Source organism: Orbicella franksi, chromosome 9 (assembly GCF_964199315.1).
Source record: "Orbicella franksi chromosome 9, jaOrbFran1.1, whole genome shotgun sequence".
Classification (NCBI taxonomy): domain Eukaryota; kingdom Metazoa; phylum Cnidaria; class Anthozoa; order Scleractinia; family Merulinidae; genus Orbicella; species Orbicella franksi.
Genome location: NC_138153.1, coordinates 25,108,065 through 25,123,328, shown reverse-complemented (window position 1 = coordinate 25,123,328; position 15,264 = coordinate 25,108,065). Strand labels below are relative to the sequence as shown.

General features: G+C 37.9%; 1 protein-coding gene across 1 annotated transcript in view; it reads right to left on the bottom strand.

Annotated features, from left to right (window-relative positions):
• LOC145498650 (dynein axonemal heavy chain 3-like) overlaps positions 1–15,062 on the bottom strand; it is an 82,765-nt gene extending 67,703 nt beyond the window's left edge. The window contains exons 1-13 of the mRNA XM_081478563.1: positions 14,818–15,062; positions 12,245–12,325; positions 10,974–11,065; positions 10,058–10,146; positions 7,686–8,521; positions 7,211–7,315; positions 6,559–6,689; positions 4,715–4,910; positions 4,025–4,219; positions 3,084–3,337; positions 1,942–2,146; positions 1,036–1,239; positions 620–750 (exon numbers count right to left, since the gene is read on the bottom strand). Of these exons, the coding sequence (XP_081334689.1) occupies positions 620–750; positions 1,036–1,239; positions 1,942–2,146; positions 3,084–3,337; positions 4,025–4,219; positions 4,715–4,910; positions 6,559–6,689; positions 7,211–7,315; positions 7,686–8,521; positions 10,058–10,146; positions 10,974–11,065; positions 12,245–12,325; positions 14,818–14,844 (2,546 nt within the window). The 5' untranslated portion in view covers positions 14,845–15,062. The remainder of the gene's footprint in view (positions 1–619; positions 751–1,035; positions 1,240–1,941; positions 2,147–3,083; positions 3,338–4,024; positions 4,220–4,714; positions 4,911–6,558; positions 6,690–7,210; positions 7,316–7,685; positions 8,522–10,057; positions 10,147–10,973; positions 11,066–12,244; positions 12,326–14,817) is intronic.
• Between the last annotated feature and the right edge of the window lie 202 nt (positions 15,063–15,264).

Below are 15,264 nucleotides of genomic sequence, written 5' to 3'. Positions count from 1 at the left end.
AAAGCAGGCTAAATTAGTTCATAAAGGCAGTCACTTTCTATCATCTCTGTAAATTTCGCTTTGACGAATACAAGATAAGTGGGCGTAACCAGTGCCACGCCTACACAAAGTTGAATATTTTACGACGACCGTTCTCTTTTTGAAACATTTAGACATCGAGCCAGAGTTTTCAATGACCGATTGTAGTTCACCATTAAATTTGCTCCGATTCTTATTGGTAAAAAAAGTTGAAAATAATTCAAAATGGTGGTGGTGAACAATAAACGGCAATAGAGTGTTTCTGTCTCGGAACTATCGGCCTGATAGTTGCCCTCAGAAATTTGATGTTCTCAAAACTAGCATATTTGTTTTAAGAACATCAAATTTCCGCTGAGCAACTATATATTCTCGACAGATACACTCTCACTACTATTTAAATAGAATTTGTTTCATTAGACACCGCGGAGAGAACCGGTCACATTCATGAATGCTGTATAAAACTTTTAGTATTAAATAAATACTTGTTTTATGTAACAGGGTTTTTGGATTAACAAGTAAACGTTCTACTGAAGCCTAGCTTTGTCTGGTCAGGAGTTGACATTCATATTCTGAGCTCAACCTCAATTTCAACCTAACGTACCTCATTTTAATGATGGGTATGATCCGTTCAGGCCAGGTGAATGTAGTTTCATTGAGAGCCAAATGATCATCAGCTAAAAACGTGTGATCCATCAGAAACAAAACAAGATCTCCTGCTTCCTCCAGCTCTGTCTGGTGTGAAAAAAAAACACAACAAAAATCAATATTTTCATAATCACTGCTGGTAATTTTATTGAATCAGAGAGCAAAACCACAGATATCACAAACGTTTTAATCAATGAAAACAGAATTCAATACACTTGACTTGTAGAATTTAAAACGTTTGACTTGCAAAAAAACATCGGATGTAACAAAAGCATATCTGTGTAAGGATAAATCTCATTCAGTCATGTAAGTGACATAAACAAATCTCTGGGGTTTAACAGTCACAAATGATAGTGCTGAATTAACTTCTACCTTCAGATGCACCAAGGGGCCGCTTCTCAAATTGTCAATATACTTTTCCAGGTCAACAAGTTCATCAGTGGTCTTTGATGACGATGTTATACGATTAACAATGTAATCATACTGGTGGCATATGGAGCGGTTGAAATCAAAACTCTTCCTGGTCAGCTTTGACGTCATCATGCTTACCAGATCATCAGCACGTGACACAAGGAACTGAAAATGTTACGAAATACGTGAAAGTGCTAACAATGATTTGTATACTGTACTACGAAAATCATCAAGTAAGACTGAAAAAGTACACAAAGTTTTATTTGACTTCGAATTACAGATAGCAAAAAAACTATATGCTAATATCTTTGAAGAAATTCAAATAAGTCTTGACTAAAGATGTCCAATAAACTCTGTGCAATATGCCCGCAGTTCACCATGGTTATACAAGCTCAAAATGAGTTCAGGCGCGAGTCCTTCGTTATCCAGAACTTAGTTTTACGGATAACGTAATTCGATTCTCTTAAGTCTTTGCTGCTGAAATACTTAAGTTGAAGATCACAAAATTAAAATGCCAAGTTTATTAAGCCACATTTAAACAAGTAAAACGTAATAGAAGGGCAACATATCTTGATAAGATTACTTCCAGTCCTTTAAGAATAGCATCATTCATTTCTGGATTGAAAGCTTAGTCTACAGAGCTCAAATATTTACAGTGGAACCTTGTTAATTCGGTCACCAACGGGTCGCAAAAATCTGGCCGGTATTAATGGGGTGACAGTAGTAAAGAGCTTACATAAAAATGGCTGGCTGTGCTTTTGTTCGGGCCACAATAAAGTGGCCGTAATAACGGGATGGCCACAAGGTGGAGTTCCACTGTACTCGTGAATCTTGGTGAAAAAATAGTAATTACTGATTGTGTTTTACCTCTTTGATCTTGGTGCAATCCAGCACAAATAATTCCATCGGAATGAACAGATCCATTGAGGCAGCCATTTTGGAAAGGTCGTACACCTTTTGTAACTCCCTTCCATACTCCAACAGATGACGGTCAGTAGATATGAACCTCATTGTCCTGATATCAGACTCTCTTGTCAGCAAATACTGCAATGGGTCATAAACTGATCGGAACCTTGAAAAGAACAAAAACACAATAAAGGTACCTGTCATACGTATCGATCACAAGTGTATAATAAAACAAGTACTGTAATGTTGATCCACGCAGTACTAGTAATATACAAGCTGACGATAAAAAAGTGATAGTTGCCTAGACCTACATAAGGAATTTAAGGAAGGGGACCACATGAAGCCAAGAAAGAGACTCTTTTGACCTCAAAGGGATTCAAAACCAGGACCTCTGGATTCGAATCCCACCAAGGTGAAAAGAATTTTTCTGTCTTATACGTCTCGATTTCTTTTCAAGCGCTAGCGTTAATTCTCTAATTTCCAACTTTTATAACACAAGCTCAGTGTTGAAGCCTGTTTGAATCGTAGTGATCGGAGGAGCCTGCACATGGTACATCACTGCTGGGTCTTCAGTTTCGGTAGTAACGGTAGCTCATTGTTAGTTATATCCCTTTAAAGGCACTTCAGAATATTTTTAAAAACACAACAACGCTTTTCAGTTTTCGGAACATGTTTCGATGTTTCAAACATCATCATCAGCCATAATGAAAATATAAGGTTTACAGAAAGATCATTATTATATATGTAACAGCCTATACAATGAGCCTTTATAAATTTAAATCAACGTAAAATGCAAACTTATTTAAACTAACCAATAAAAATTTTGAAAAGAACAATAGTGAAAAACCACTAAGCTGAAATAGATACATTTAAAAGTGTAACGATAAATTGACATGCTCAACTTGTTTGTTGAGTTCTGGAACGGTTAAATTGAACGGTTAAATCCAGAACTTAGTGGGAAAACTCCCCCAATCATCTGTATACGGCCAACTACGATCCTTTGCCTCTTGTTTTGCCAAGCTTTTTCAAGTTACTACCATTTACTGTCCTCCTCTGATCACTTTGTACAGCCATAGTAATGACACTACAACATTGCAACTTACTTAAGAGGCCCAGCACTGTTTTTCTCCACGACATCAGCCACTCTTTCCTTCGCTGCCAGTACTCTTTCTTCATCAAGTTGTACACTGTTGATATGACGCTTCTTAAGTCCTTCATCTTCATAAAACAACTGGTGTTCAACACACTGGAAGTTTTGCACACTTTTCACCATGTGTTCAATGATTTCATGTATTGTCTCAGTCACGTCTGAGAAATTTGGCTCAAAATCAACTGTCACTTTTTCTACCTCAGGAACCTAAAAATAAAACCATGAGATGTCCACAAGTATTTGTTACTAACAGGAAAAAGGATGTTAAAATGCAGGATTCTCAGTTGCTAACTTGTAAGGTTATCATTCATTTATGTTGTTAAAAAGAGTAACAAGCCAATTTTGAACTGATTTTCAAACAAGACTTGGTACATGTGCATAACCATTCATTTGAAAATAAGTTAGAACTGCAGACAGAAAAACATGCAAATAAAGCTCATATCCACATGAAAAGTTGTGCACCAGGCATTATTTTGAAACAGACAAGAAAGACAACTCGGAAATGTCTACCACTCCTCAATAAATACAGAGAACAGCATCGTAGGACCGCAATGCGTGCAGAGAACAATAACATAGGACCGCATTGCGTGCAAAAAGAAATCATAAGCCAGCAAGAGCGGGAAGGGTGAGATGCTTATGTGGCATCAGTTCCAGTGTGTGTATAGATTGAGATAACAACAGAACTTTACAATAAAACATGCTGGATTTTGGTTGGTTATGAAATATTTTCTATTGTTCTTTAGAAAATAGCCCAAAGAAAATACATGAGTTATCAACTAATGTTCCCACAGAATTTCTGGTTCTCCCAAATTCCACCTGTGTTTCTAAAACTTGACAGAAGAACACAAAATGTTCCTTTTTCTTAAAGAAAGGAGAGATAAAATGATGTCTTACCACTGTGAGTGTAATTGGCTGTGGTAGTACAGGAAGACTTCTTTCAAAGTGTCCGGTAAAATCATTTCCAAGTTTGTACATTTCAATAAACTGTACTAGGTCGTCAATGGAAGAATACACAGCACTGTGAAGATTGAGCGACATCAGGGAGGAAACTGAGCTGAAGAAATGATCCATCTTCTCCACTCTGGATTGCTAAAGGGTGCGAAAAAAATTATTAACCAAGAATGAGTACTTTAAAATGAAAGCAACTGTGGAACATAAATACTGGCCTAGCCAAGGTTAGCGTATGGTCTGGATTGATATCTACAAGATACAGCTTTGGGTCCTCTCCCGGTCATTGATGCATAAAGCATGGTAGGCCTGTCAGGTTTCTAGTTTACCCACAAAATTCAGAGATCCCTGGGTGTAGTCCTTCTGTTCTGATCTTGGACAATGCACTGTATTCTTAAAATGCCTCCCTATGCCCACATGCACAAATAGTTGTTGACAATACTTTAACAGAACTTGATCAATTTTCTGGGCAACAATAAAGGATGGAGTGACAAATAATTCCATAATAGTTCTGGGTTACTGCCAGTGACACAAAAATATTACCTACAAGTGCACAACATCACCAGTCAACCTTACAATGAATCGCTATTACTAAAAGAGAATTTAGACGGTTGTTCATGCTTAGGACTCAATTACCTCATCTTCAGGCATCCATTCCTCAATGTCATCTCTTCTGTCACTGATGATCTTCACACAGGTTGGGATCCACTTGTCTAACAGTGTTCTCACTCCATGCTGAGTCGCTTTGTGAGCATTTTTCCTGAGCTCGGTTATTGTTAAAGGAAGAGATCTCTTCAGACTGGGAATATCAATTAATCTCAAGTCTGAGTAACTGTAATCAAGCAAGAGACAAATGTGTTATAAAGTTCTCACGATAATTTGCACACGCACCTTCATCATTGAAGGTAGTCTCATATACAGTTGTAAGAACAAGCGCTGGTCAGTTAATGGCAAATGCCAGTCTCTGGCACCAGACGAGCCAGACTTGAGAACTTTAGAACTGCAAAACTTTTACTTTGACTGGATAATAAAAAAATTCAAAATATTTATGACTGTTTCACGATTTGCCAAAACTGATATTTATTTCCCTGAACAACATACTGTAATAGCCCTTTCACAGTTAACTTTTCTAATTTGCATTACCATATGATCCAAACCAGATGTGAGGCAATTTCTAGCAGCTTTTTAGTTTCTGCTTTCAAGAAATTACCTTGCATTGACATTACTTTGTTAAAATGCAAATGATTAATGTTAACCATGAAAAGGGCTATTGATACAGAAATACATTCAATGACTTGATCCAGTGGCAGATCTAGGGGAGGGGCCTGCCCACCCCCTTATTTTGGGGAAAAAAACTTGCAGAAAGAAGAAAAGCCGGCAGGGCAAGCGAAAAAAAAACCCTCCCCCTCCCCCACCCTTAGCTCAGGGTCTGGATCTGCCACTGCTTGATCTACACTCTAAGTTTCAATTTGTCAAAAATTTCTTACTTCTTCTACCTCCTGAATGGGCTTGATCTTAGATTGAAGTTAAAAACAGGGAACAATAAAGGGAAACAAAACATGATTAGCCTTATCCACCCATTTCAAGGAGAGCTGAGTACCTTACAAAGATCTAGTTCTCCTAACTCCCTCTACACCACTAGTTCCTGAACAGAGTTCATAGTCAACACTATTTCCATGAAATCCACACAACAAGTACACACAGTCAAACCTGTATTAGGTGGACACCTTCAGGACCCTTGCTACTGTCCACTTATACAGGGTGTCCGCTGAAAACTGATTCCCGAATTCAGAATTGAAAACAGGTTCAGAATTCATCTTAAAAGAGTCATATCAATATTGGTCAGTATTAAAGACCTTAAAAGGGACAAATAGGATTCTCGTGAACGATCGAGATAACTCTGAAATGCCATATTTCCACAAACAATGACAAGAGGTAAAGCGATTTAAGTATACGGTAACAGTATCTATATTGATCGAATTATGTTAAGGTTTACAAAATCAAACAAGAACAAACGTTTTGTAAAAACAAAACCAAATAACAAAATATTGCATTTCTGTGACAGCTCAGTTTGTTGGCAAACTTAAATGACTGATCTACTAAAACGTGGACAAAAAAATCTTGCATTCTTTTTGCACTGTCCGTTTGATACAGGTTTCTAACAATAGAAATGACCGTAAAACTCAAGTTTAAGGAGTCTGCATCCACATAATAGAGACGTCTTTTAAATACACATATTTCTTACAGTGAATGTAGGAAAAGAAAAATGGGACTTGCACTGTTGTGCACTTAATAGAGGGTGTCCGCTTAATACATGTATGGGGTCCACTTAATACAGGTTTGACTGTGGTTACTTATTATAAATTGAATGCAATTTCTCAAACTGTAGCAAATAATGCATTAAAAGCATTTTTTTTTCAGGTTGTCTCTTCCTTGGAAATTTTGTTCCTGATCCCTGACTCCTTACATATTGAACTCACTGTGATTCCCAGAGGAATAGAAGTTCCCTAAGTACAACATGGGTCACAAAGAGGTTTTTCTCCAGGTACTCCCTGCAGGCAATGACTGAAGCATGCCATGGGAATCTCTCTCTTCCAGCAGGATATATTACCTGAAGGATAAAGACATATCAAACCTCTTTGGCACTCTCTTCTTTTTTTACAATCAAGCATATGCAAGTTTTTGAAGGCCTTTTCCCTTTTTTGTACACAATTTGTTTGTTATTACAAATGAACCAGTGCATCTCATTCAATTTTGTACCATTTTATTTCATTTTACTTTATTTCATCACAATATTTTGCTTACTTAAATTTTGGTTTCACTTTTCTAATAAACCAGCTACTGCTGTACTTGAAAACAAAGTGTGTGTCCTAGGAAGGGATATTTAGTTTTATTGAAGTATTTTAATTGGTTCATCTTTCTTCACCTTGTTTTCTCTAGTTCTATTTTGTTTCATTCACATTCCATTTCATCTCAAAACTCTTGTCAGCAGGCAAAGACTTCCCAATGAACCCAACCAAATCTAACAGCATATTTCCAAATATCTAGCTATGTGGGGTGTACTGAAGGAATGCTACTTTATTAAGTCAATTGAAATAACTCAATATTAACATAAAAAATATCAAGGCTCACTGGTAGTGGCATATGGAGTCCAAGTCGTCTTTGTTCTGCAGGATCCAAAAGCACATAATCCAGAATACTTTGCTTTACACTTCGTGCATACTCTGCCTCCATTTCCTGTTAAAATAAATATTAATAAATTATATGATCTCAGAAATAACTATAATAGTAAAGATTATTCTCCCTGCATGGTGTGACACTGTGTCAACTTCCAGAAAATATCCATACCCACCCGAAGGAGGTTTATTGGAAATAAAATTTATTACAAGGGGCACAGTGATTGAAGAGGAAGGGTGTGTCTCAAACAACAAAATTGTACAAGAAAGTATGAACCAAAACTGGAATTTTTGTCATAATTTTGGCAAACAATGTAATCCAACATGGATGCAAGGCAATTTCAGGTAGTAACTCCAAAAATGCCCAAAGTTATGTTGGATTATATTGAAATGCAAATGAGAAAGTCAACAGTGAAAAGGGTTATTAATACCTTGTCAAGCTCATCCAATGTTTCCTTAAAGTCCTGTTTTAATGATTTTGGAAGAAAATCGTGGGTCTTCCTCTTCCATTCCTTGGACAATGGTGCTACCATGTTAGACATAATGGCCTTCTCCACAAGACTACTGTATCTCTCTAGCTCTGATTCAGGTGGCGACACAGCACGGGAAAGTCCAAAAGTAGGAGTTGTTGATGGAGGGAAACTGATATTTAAAACAGACAGTGTCTCTTCGTCGTGCTCTCTAAATGACAACACCGATGAGATATTCAGTGGTGAACTTGTTACAGTATAACTTCCACCAATATCATGGATTTCCATATCTGTATGACCATTTGAAATTGTTTCTGTATCAATAGTTTCGTTCCTGCTTGATTCAGTCAGCCTCCCTTGGCCTCCCCATGCAACTTTTGCCTTTTTAGAGTCTGGCGATTCAGGCATAGGTTCTCCATAATGATGCAAGCCGCTACCCTGAGGACTGGGTGAACGGCCATTTGATTTAACAAACTGTTCTGCAGACTGAGGTCTTTTTACTCTTGGTGGTTTAGAACTTGACAAAGGACTTGTATCAATATCAATTTTTCTCTCTGCTTCAGAAGTATCCTGTTCATTCTGGGGTGACCATTTTTTTGGCGGGCCCACAAGAGGTGGGCTTGTGTGCCCCTTGATAACTCCCACCCTGGGCACTCCCTGGGTCACCAAGTTACCCTTTCCTTTAGAATACACAGAACTAGGTGATTGAGATTGTCCACCATAAAGGGGTTGAATTTTCTCTTCAAGAACCTTTCCAGGAGGGCTAGGTTGCTTTCTTGGGCTATTCTTCTTTTTAGCTAGGAATATAAGGAAATTAAAAGAATGAGAAAGTCAAAAACTAAACCATAAATGCAAGCAATTCACATGATGGTGCCCATAAACATTACAGTAAGTAACCTCTTCCTTAACTGTCCGATTCAGATTGTTATATATCTGACTCAGAGCAAGGGTCCAAGAGCAAAGGCATTGTGTAAGTCACTTGAACAGATCCCTGGCGAAAATCTTTCAAGGATCTTTGTGGATCTCTATAAGGATCTTTCAAGGATCTTACAGGTACCATGATTGTCAGAGATTTTGGTCAAGGATTCAGTACTGCTAAATGTAATTTAACAAAGTTAACAACTAGGAGCAAAAGTCTTGTCAGTGGCGTTTACAGGTATTGGTTGTTAGTGTGTTTCCCAGGGGGGTACTCGCAGTATACATGATGGGGGGTCTGACATTTTTTGGGGCTGAAAATTTACACCGTCTGTATTTTTGGGATCAAGACATTTGTCACAAATTTTTTGGAGTCTTAAAAAAATATAGGTGTATGTTTTGGGGGCTTACAAAATTTTTGTTGCAATCAGTGGATCAGAATATTATTCATTCCAGCTTTTTTTCAGCAACGTGTGAGTTCCAGAAAAAATGCTGATAAAGAAGACAATATAATGTGTTAATTTGTAATCTTGTTTTTAAGTCTTGTATTTTTTGGGATAGGAAATTTTGAGGTCAGGTATTTTGGGGGGTGCACAATTTCAGGCTCAAGTGTTTTGGGGGGTTCATAATATGAAGCTCCATTGGACCCCCCTCCACCCATCATGTATACTGTGAGTGCCCCCTGGGGAGTGTTGGCCATCCTAACATTGTTAACATTTATAACTTTTCATAGCATTTTGTGTAACATTGTTTTTGTCACAGACATTTAGAGGGGGTTTGCCATCCCGTGTCTGACCCCACCCCCAAGAACACCCTAACCTCATTCCCACAGCCTTTTCCCACCCTACCCCCAAGTAAGAGAAAAGACTATGCGAATGAAGTTGCAAAACACCCCTAATCCTTTTAACTCAAAAAGAATAGTTGTACACTGGAAAGGAAGGTGAATCTGCTAATATTATCAAATTTTCTGTCAACAAAAGAGCACATGTATATAAGTTTAACTGTCTTTGTTATACCTCCCAGCTCAAATATGTTTTCCAATTGGAGGAGAACGTGTCACCTGTCATGGGTTAAAACTTGCTAACTCCCTAGGAAAACAACAATGAAGTTTCGACTCGCACGTGATCAGGTCATGCTCCTTGAAACCGTAGCAAATTTGTGTGCCAGCTGGCGTCAAGCAAACAATTTTTTCGCAGTTTTTTTCCCTAGTTTTAAGTTGGGACGTATAACAAAACACTTAATGACTGGTCCTGCGGGAAACACAGAGTTTTGTTTCCCCTTAACCTGAATGTTCATTCAATGTTCAATGAACATGGAGGGTCTCGGGGAAACAAAACTCACTGTTTCCCATGGGGCCAGTCATTAAGTACTTATAATAATATATCCTGTATTTAATTACTCTATGTACTTCAGCTTACCAGAACTGGACGTCTTGCCTTGTCTTTTATAAATTAACTTTGTTGTTAGACTCTGAGCTGACGGTGTGTAGTTATTGGCCACTGCATCACTGCAAAATAAAATGATATACTAAACAGTCAACTGAAGTAAATTGAATGTAAAATATTGTATTGATTAAATTTCCTGGGGGAGGTGTGTTAATTGTTTCCTGAAATCATCACCCCATGTCAGACCAGAATATGTGATTTTCAATTCAATAGCCTATTTCAGACTGGAGCCAAACCTTGAAAGTCGATTTCAGGTTTCAAAAACTATTCCACGTCTCTAATACATGACTTCAGCTAATGAATAAGCAGGGATGGCTTCTATATCCATAGATGTTTGAGACAAGATTTAAATCCTTTGATTATGACAGGGAAAACATGGGGAATACCTGATTCCAGGCCAAGGAGCAATACATACCATAATTCAGGACAAAAGAGAGCAAAAACCATACCCTTTGGTTTGACATGCACATAACTACCTAGCTTAAAGGAATAAAGGTACCAGTAATGTCAGCTGGATAGAATATAATGTTAACAATTCAGTATATAAAGATTATGTTTTACATGAAGTATTTAAAACTTAGTGCGACATGATGGTAGAGAGGTAAAGTTGAGTGTTCCATTCACCAGTGTGAGGGGTAGTTAATTATTTTCCTCAGTTCTTCCCTGTGTCCTGGGACAGTGGGGTTAATGGCCCAGCAGTGATGGACAAGCATTCAGTTACTGGGAAAAGCCCGGTGAGAATTGATCCTTTTGGGAAATCAAAACTATTCAACCTCTCTCTCAGTCCCTCTCCACTCTCTATCCCCACCCCTCTGAAGAAGTCCCATCTTTAATTGAACACAAAAATTGCCAAGGATATAAATGTCTTAAGAAATAAACTGCCACCCACCTTGTATGTCTATAATGACTTTTCTCTTTAGTTGGTGATGCTTGAGTATAAGCTCCATACTCTACAATCTTTGGTCTTTCACTATACGCAGGCTACAAATTCAGATCAAAAAGACAAACTGCTTTTAATAATATATGAGAGTGAATATCATTGATTTCCACAACAGCATAGAACCTGCAATCAGGCATTCTTGTTTTTGCTAAATTGTTTTGTTTTTTCACGAGCTGGGTAGGGAAGAAAAGAACACCTGATACATTCACTTCTCAAGCCGTCTGCGGCCCCTTCATGGTTTACCTGTCAACAGCAATATTATCTTGTGTCAAACTATGTCCCAAATGACCTGTGTACATTTTGTGGAATTGAATCCAAAACTGTACATCACCTATTTTATGAGTGCTCTTTTACAAACCTAATCTGGATTGATTTTGCATCCTTTTGGTATTTGGTTTCCAGCAAAAGAGTGGACCTCACACTACAAGATGTGTTACTAGGCAAATAAGACGCAGAAATAGAACTATTGAGTTACTTTATTATGCTTGTTAAACTACATATTTGGATAAGTAGGAGACGTGGTGTACCTCCTAATCTAAGTGCTTCTAAGGAAATTGTCAAAGTGAAATTTAGAACTAAGAAATGTATAGCTATGAAAAACAACACAGAACTTTACTTTCAGGCTGGATGGCAGCTGTAAGTAAAATTCATATTAGAAACTTAATTTATGGTATCCGGTCTCATTATTAATTAATTTCATTACCATATCGGGCATGTAAAATAACTGATGTTACTAATGTTAGGTGATATTAAGAATATGTATTTTTTTTTTGTTTTTGAACCACACAAGGTTATAATAAAAAGTGGAAAAGTGAAAAAAAAATCTTGTGTCACGCTATAAATATGAGCCAATCAGATTTTGCCGGAAATTCATGCAGGTGTTGGAAGCGCACACTTATTTCTTAACTCGCCCTATGAGGTGACTCAAGTGTAATATCTTAGAGATACCTTTCATTTGAGATAATTCCAGGGCAGGAAAAAAACCCAGGTCCGATTGCCCGGGGAAGTAAATTTTGCTCTTGCATGACCAAGTGAAAATGGAAGTTTGGTGGCCCGGTGAGCAAGTGAAATTAGTCTCAGTAGACTTGCTAGCGATAATTAACAATCAAAAACAAGTAATATTTTAGTGGAGGCAACTGAAAACTGAAATGTACTGGTCCAATGGGCAACTGTATTTCAAAATGTTTTTCCTACCCTGTATTCAAACAGTGTATTATTACCTGTGGAGCACTCAGAGGCGGAAGGTGATCAAAGATATCCCGATGTTTGATGTTCAAAATGCTCTCAGATAAGTCTTTTGGCTGAAAATGTTACAAGACATAATAATGTTGAATAAAACTTCTAGCATTACTGTATACTATTAGATTAGACATAGCTTGTCAATAGTCTACCTCTTACGTAAGATGTACTTATAATGTACCCTAAGGGCTAAGGAGTAGCAATTGGTAAATTTGAGGCCGTGTGATGTCCATTTTTTGATCTCAAGACCTTCTTAACCATGCAAAGAATAGCATCTAGGTAACATCGCAAAAGAATATGATTTGGGAAACCTGTCCAATTTGACCCTGGTAGGGACAAATATATTGTGATCAGTGACGGATCCAGACCTTAAGGGGGGGGGGAGCGGTTTTTTTGCTTGCCCTGCCAGCTTTTCTTCCTTCTTCTCCCAGGCGCCTCCCCCAGATCTGCCACTGGTGTTGTGTTCCTTAGTCCCACAGTACCTCTGTCCACCCAGGTGTATAAATGGTTACCGGCGAGTTTAATGCTGGGGGTAACCCTGCGATGGACTAGCATCCCATCCAGGGGGGAATAAAAAAGTTCTAGTCAGCTCTGGCCTGATGGACCACTTGGCTGATAGAGAGACTTTACCTCCCTGGCCTAAGAAAGTCCCCTCTGCAATGTCCCCCAGTTCAAATAAGTCCTCCTACCCTCCCCTACCCTCCTCTCAGTTTTTTCTTCGCAAATACCCCTGCCAAATATGACAGGCAATATACTACAGACGGAGTGACAAAAGCTATACAGATGATTGTTTCATCTGAACAACGTTCTTGTTGTATAAATCTCTAACAGTACTGTAAACTACATGCAACATGTAACAACTTTGGCACTCTCTTATAAATGTGTGGTTCCAGAAGAGATCCTATTACCTGCCCCAAGGAGGGTATTTAAAAATCCTAAGAGGGAGAGCAGTCTCAAAAGCTAGAATTTTTAAGGGAAAGTATGAACCAAGAGGGATGGGAGGTATCCAAACCAAAAGATATGGATATGGAGGGCTATGGATGTTTTCTACCAAAACACAATCGGACTTTGCCTTTAAAATGTCAATATGTCAAACAAAATATGTTACAAACTGTTTCATTTATTTTGCAATTTAGAACAAGGACCCTTATTCAAATAAGCTTCCCTCTCACTCTCTTCCCCTTTGTAAAGAGGTCAATCAGGGAATGATAAACTGAAGATCACAGCATGATTACTACCCTGAGGTGTATCACATGACATTTTTTGGCCAATGGTGAGAGGTACCTCATGTTAATCCCCTTAGTTAATTAAGAGTTTACAGTCAATTTCACGACTTTTTCATTCAAAAGTAAATTTGACCACCAAAATAAAAAATTTACATAACATATTAAGCCAACACACAGCTATGCAGTCCACTACATGTGGCCCAGGGGGGTACTCACAGTATACATGATGGGGGGGGGGGGCAGTCAGACGGAGCTTCATACAGTGAACCCCCAAAAATACATGAGCCTGAAATTTTACACCCAAAAAATACCTGGCATCAAAATTTCCTACCCCCAAAAAATACATGTTGCTGAAAAAAAGTTTGAATGAATAATTATCTGATTCACTGATCACAACAAAAATTTTGCTCAGAAATAAGTAAATCCCAAAAAAATACACATATTTTTTCAAGACCTAAAAAATAAGTGACAGATCTCTCTTGACCCAAAATAATACTAAGGGTGTAAGATTTCACCCCCAAAATATACAATGAACCCCCATGTCCCCATCAGGTATACTTCAAGTACACCCCCCCCCCCCCCCAACTTCCCTGGGCCATATGGTAGAAAGGTTACCAGATCAAGGTGGTTTGAATTTCTCGTAGAAATTCAAATTATGTAGTATAAATTATTTATAGAGACAACAGAATAACAAATCATTTAGGTGTATGGCGTCGAATATAGGATGATCATGTCTAATAATGCTTTGTCAAAATGATCGAAATTCTTCCCCATTAACTTGTATTATCACGGCTAAATTAAGTCAAATGAACGGCTCAAACCTCAAAATTTGAATAAACTAGAAAATTAAGATACAAAAATTAAGATACATAATTAAGATACAAAAATATACGAGATTTATGGTTGCTGTGCAAAGTAGCTTTGCTTATATCCAAGGCGTACAAAGCATGGCTGCTAAATGGTCGTCTGACTTCATACAAAAGCCTTGCTAACTTTGCTAACTGCGATACTTAAACTTAAGCCGTAGCCTGAAAAAAAAACTGTTCAGATAAAAACGTTTTCAATGTAGTTAATTTAAACACACATTTCACCCACTACCGATTGTTTTTAAAACAATTCCATGTCTTCGGTTTATTGTTTTCGATTCATGCAGTTAGGACTAGTGCACAGAAGTACAAATGACCACCGTTATCACATAACACATGCAGTCAAGACATATGCAAAATGTTTTGTACACAATACTATCCAAATTATTATACGCCAAGGATTACGTGAAAAGACACTGACCAATAACACTGACAAAAGGTAAGCTCGAGCGCGATTCCTACCTCACTCCGTTCGCGGGCTGCCGCCATTTTTCCTTTTGGGTAAAAGCTACGTGTTATTTCTTCGCTTGTGTTGAAGGAACTTCATGTTCTCGATCGAAAAGCAACACTTTGTTCACTCGTCATTACATATTGTAACTCGATGCGACTACAGATTAAACCGCAGCCATTCTCAGTTATGTTTGCCTAAGAACTTACACGGATCTTTGGTGTAAACTCGTCTCCAAGGAGAATCGAATCTAGCTATGCATAATTTATGATTGGCAGTTCAAGTGAGCAAATGTTATCGCAGAATTAACTTATTTCCGCGGCTTTTTCACCCTAACTCTTTGTCTTAAGTACAGTGTTTTTATCATCTATAATTAGTGACCAATTCCAAATTGTTCGCATTGAACAAAGACGAAAAGCGATGATTTTGTTGAGCGCTGATCCGGTGTAATTAGTCCCCGG